Genomic DNA, 4,580 nt, shown 5'->3' with positions numbered 1-4,580 from the left:
GTCTTTGCCAAGAAAAAAAAAATCCATAAAAAACTCTTCACTGCAATTTTTCCCATAAAAAAGCAGAAATATTAATTTTGACAAGGCCAAAATAATTTGAATCATAATGAAATACTGATAAGACGTGAGAGAAACTTATTACAGTTTGAGCCATGTTGTTTGAATGATCAATCTCTCAAATATCATTGTGGTTCCAAATTTGCCATAAAAAAAGATAAAAACCATTTGTGGGATATTCATATACAGTAAATACCAGTCATGAAATTAAGCAATAGTGACATCTATTGCTTAAGTATGCACCCAAGAAAGTTGCAAGATGAATCTCAAAGATATAACAAACAGCTTGCACTTGATACTTTGTTTGTGCCAAGAATGTGTGCAGTTAATGAGTGCAGATGAGAAGCGCACTATCCGCTTACACTGAGAAAGAGCTACAGGTTGAAAAGAGCCCTTGATGCAAGTAAGAGAAAGGCACTCAAGCCTCAAACCAAAACAAGCCTGTTCACTTTGCGGCATGAAAACTCAGAGCACAATGCCTGTCAAATGGAGTGTGACATTCCAGCGTTTTCTGTGGGAAAGCAGTAATTGCTTTTCTCAGTGTTTGGCCGTCGGTTGCACGGGCTGTGAATCCTGCCCACCCACTAATGAGTGAACGAGGTTCTGCTATGCTCACTGTTTCCTGACCGAGCTGTTGCAGGAGAGTCAGGGTTCAGCTTTCTTCACCAAATCTGTCTTTTCTTTCATTTTTGCAGAATGAGGTTTTCAGCATCGTTTTTATGCTTCCTAATTGGTCTTCTAGGCCTAGGAGGTACTCACGGTTTGCTGTTAATGGAAGATCAGGGGGAGGAACTGGAGGATAGAGACCTGAGCAAAGCTATTTTGGAGATGTTGCATATAAACAAACTGTCAGCGCCTCAGCAGGCAAAGCCACACCCCTACATGAAGCACGTTTACCAGTCACTGGACGCACAGGCAAGAGACCTGAGTGGTGCTGATGGGACCCTTGTGCAGAGCTTCCGGAGCATCGAAGGTAAAGACATTTTTTATTTCAAATTAACTAAAATAAATCTTTAAATAAATTTAAAAAAATACTATTTTTCATTGCCAATCAATTTTTCCTTCATTTGAGATTTACTTTTATCTTAAAAATCTTAAAAATATTAATAATAAATTGGGGTCAAAAAGTCTCACCATTGAAAATGTGTTTGCGTTACTGTTAATTTAATATCAACTTTCCTTACAAATTATATTATTGTCATAATTTGAGCAATATTAGTTTTTTTTATATTTTTAATGTAAAAAGTTGAATTTTAAAATGTCTTACTATTTAGTTTGTCCAGTGTTATTTTCGTATTATTGAGATACTATTATATTTTTTATTAATATTTTGAATTAGTTTTTGTTTTTATATTTTCTACCATTTTATATTAATTTCAATTTAAATTTTAGTTAGTTTTAGTAATTTTGTTGTGTGCTTTTGTCATTTTTTAATTAACTTTTTTAATGTCTATATAGTTTATTTTATAGACATAAATAATAATAAAAACAAAAATAAAAAAATGTATATAAAAAGTGTGCATTTTATTTATATAAAAAGTGCAAGCATTTTATGGAATGATTTAGTTTATTTGGCTTCAAAGGATACATTATTTGATTAGTTAAATATTTCTTCTTAATTATATGCTTAATTACATTTTTTTAAATCAATTACTTTTTTAAATTAATGATTTGTATTATCTGTATTCTATTTATTTATTGTGTATCCAGATTAACAAAAAAAAAACCCCAGATTTTCAATTTGGCCTTGGGTCCCACTGTATATACACTGAAATGAGTTTTAATACTACATTTCTCTGAATAGATGTTGATGCATAAGACGTTTTGACAGCCTACAAAGTTATATAAATACAATCTATAAAAAGGTTGCATGAATAATATAAATGCTGCTTAATATTTTCAACTGAAAGCCTCTTAAAAGATGTTATTTTCTAAATAAGACTCAAAGTATGGCACTCCGGGTTGGATCTGGTTCAACATGTCCCAGCTGAGTCCCTTCATGAGGGTTGCAGAGCTGGTCCTGCTGAGGAAGACTCTTCATCACAAGCCGCTTAGCGTAACGGTCACAGTACACAGTCTTTCACCGGGACCAGATAATCTGAGTATTAGCGGCCCTCTTGCAGAGCACTTATTGAGTCTGGACCGGCTGCCTCCATCAGGATATGACGTTTTCGATGTGACAGCTGCAATAACCCAGCCACCGCGTCACTCAGACATCTTGGGCTTCCAGCTGCGCTTTGGGGATGAGAGCGGCAGCCTGGTTCTCCATGAAGCCCTGACACAGAGCCTCTACTGCGTGAATGGCAGCTCTCTCAGCCCGCCGCTCTTAGTGGTCTACAGGAGCACATCAATGGAGCACCAGCAGAGGGCGTCAGGAGTGAGTTCAGAGCACAGGCACAGGCCGAGCTGCATGGCCAGCTCTGAATATGACCGACAGAGAATACAGCTGAGGCACGGAAGACATGTAGCTGCATGCAAGCTGTACACACATCATGTCAACCTTCATACGAGCAAGCTGAGTCAATGGATACTACAGCCGTCCAACTTCAACATAAGTATTTGTAGGTATGATCCTATCTGTGCACTGTAAAATAAATTCTGTAAAATTTACGGTAAAAAAACGGCAGCTGTGGTTGCCAGAATTTTAGCGTAAAAATATGGTAGCAACATTTTAGGTTTTACAGATTTAACTTAAATTTACATTTAAATATCGTAATTATATTAACTGATATAATGTTAATATACCAACCTACTAAAGTACTGAAATCTGTTTTTTACCTTTGTAATACACTGATAACCACCAAAAGCAGGTGGTGATGAGAAAATCACACGATGAACCAAAGCCCATCACAAGCAGCTTTTAAATATTAACATATATATAAGGTGCACAGTGTCATTCACACAAACACTAATCACCATCATGGTAACACATGAAACTGAGTAATGCAACGAACATTAATTTAACAACATTAGATGTAACATACAGCCCTAATGTACACAACTGATAAGAAAAAACTAAGAAGAAACATAATTATTGCAACAAAAAAACATCAAATTTGAAATGTAACGCAGGGAATTCTGGGAATGTCAATTTACGGTTATTCACTGTAAATTATACATTATTTTTCCGCTTACATGACGAAATACATGACGTACAAGTTTCAGTGGAAATTACTTATATTTTAATGATTTAATGGCTTATATTTTAAGTATATTTTAACTTACTTAATGCTTGTCAGCACATTCACCACTTTAACCATATTTCAAAACACAACAGAAATAGCCTAATAAATAGCTAAAGATGGATTAAGTGGGTCAAAAAAGCTTTGAGTTCAACTAATTGTGTTTAATATAAATGTAAACAGTTTCATTTTGTTTTAAATAGCATAACGCAATTAAGTGATTAAGTGCAATTAAATGTCTATGGCAGTGAGTAACGAAAATTAGCAACGCTATAGCACTATATTCAGCAGCTTGATAGAATTTAAAGCTTTGACAAGCTACTTTTTAAATCGAGTAGCAGTTTGGTCAAACGCAACTTGTTTTAATGTGATAGTAGGTGAGGGAATAGCCCACACTCACCTAAATAATCTAAACGGTCCTCATATGTAAACTGGAAAGTCGAATCTTCACAAATGGTGCTTTCCTTGGAAAGTCTGATTCATTCTAATGAATCATGCTGTCGGTTCGTTTAAAAATGATTTTAGGCCGGTTATTTTGTCCATTCACTTATGTGCTGGAAGGGTGTCTTTCTTGTTTTACATATAAATGTACCTGTTAAAGTTTAAAAACTTTGATTTGACAATAGTTTAACTACTTCAGATAGCTTTCGGGGCAACACTTTCAAAGTAGCTTCTCTTCCTCAACACTCGTCAATGGTTAACAGCCCTGATATTGCAAAAAATATTTTACATTGTATGTAATAGAACTAAATAATTATGTCCTTCCATTTTTGCCTTTTTAGAGGTATCTGTTTGAAAGAAATATCTGCGTCATCCATGTCTGTTCAGAGACATCGAAAACACCACGGAGAAAATGATTTACAAAGGTGCATTCATTCAGTCTTCTCTGCAGCTTTTTATACTTATGATTGACGATTGTGAGTATACACAGTTGTGACAGATGTTGACCTTGAAACTGTTTTCATATATTTTCTAGATCAAACTGCGCTCCACAAGGCCTTTCATCTCTCATTGTGATGTACAGCAGCGACACAGCGGACATTATTATAAAAGAGCTAAAGGATATCAGAGCAGAGAGATGTGTGTGCCAGCCGACTGCTCGATGAAAAGGACTGCAAAAATCAATTTGTGAAGTATTTGAGAAAAAGACAGTTGCAGGAAAAAGTATGTGAACCCTGAATTTCTGCATTGCTTATAATCATAATCAGAATGAGCTTTATTGCCAGGTATGTTTGCACATACGAGGATAATGTATACATTTACAAAATGGACAATATGCAAAATACCACAATAAACAAAATAGACAATTCAGTTTGTAATATTTGATTTGAACATAGAAAG

The 4,580-nt window shown here is 35.0% G+C and overlaps 1 protein-coding gene across 1 annotated transcript; it reads left to right on the top strand.

The window, feature by feature from the left end:
* Positions 1–753: 753 nt before the first annotated feature.
* LOC306870425 (bone morphogenetic protein 7-like) lies at positions 754–4,345 on the top strand (the record flags this gene model as incomplete). Its single annotated transcript, XM_079417689.1, has 4 exons — positions 754–1,030; positions 1,998–2,622; positions 4,022–4,105; positions 4,216–4,345. The coding sequence occupies 4 exons, from the start codon at positions 754–756 to the stop codon at positions 4,343–4,345; spliced, it is 1,116 nt and encodes a 371-aa protein (XP_079273815.1).
* Between the last annotated feature and the right edge of the window lie 235 nt (positions 4,346–4,580).

Source organism: Barbus barbus, assembly GCF_936440315.1.
Source record: "Barbus barbus genome assembly, chromosome: 1".
Taxonomy (NCBI): domain Eukaryota; kingdom Metazoa; phylum Chordata; class Actinopteri; order Cypriniformes; family Cyprinidae; genus Barbus; species Barbus barbus.
The sequence above is the reverse complement of the archived record's forward strand: the minus strand, read 5'-3'. Positions and strand labels throughout refer to the sequence as shown.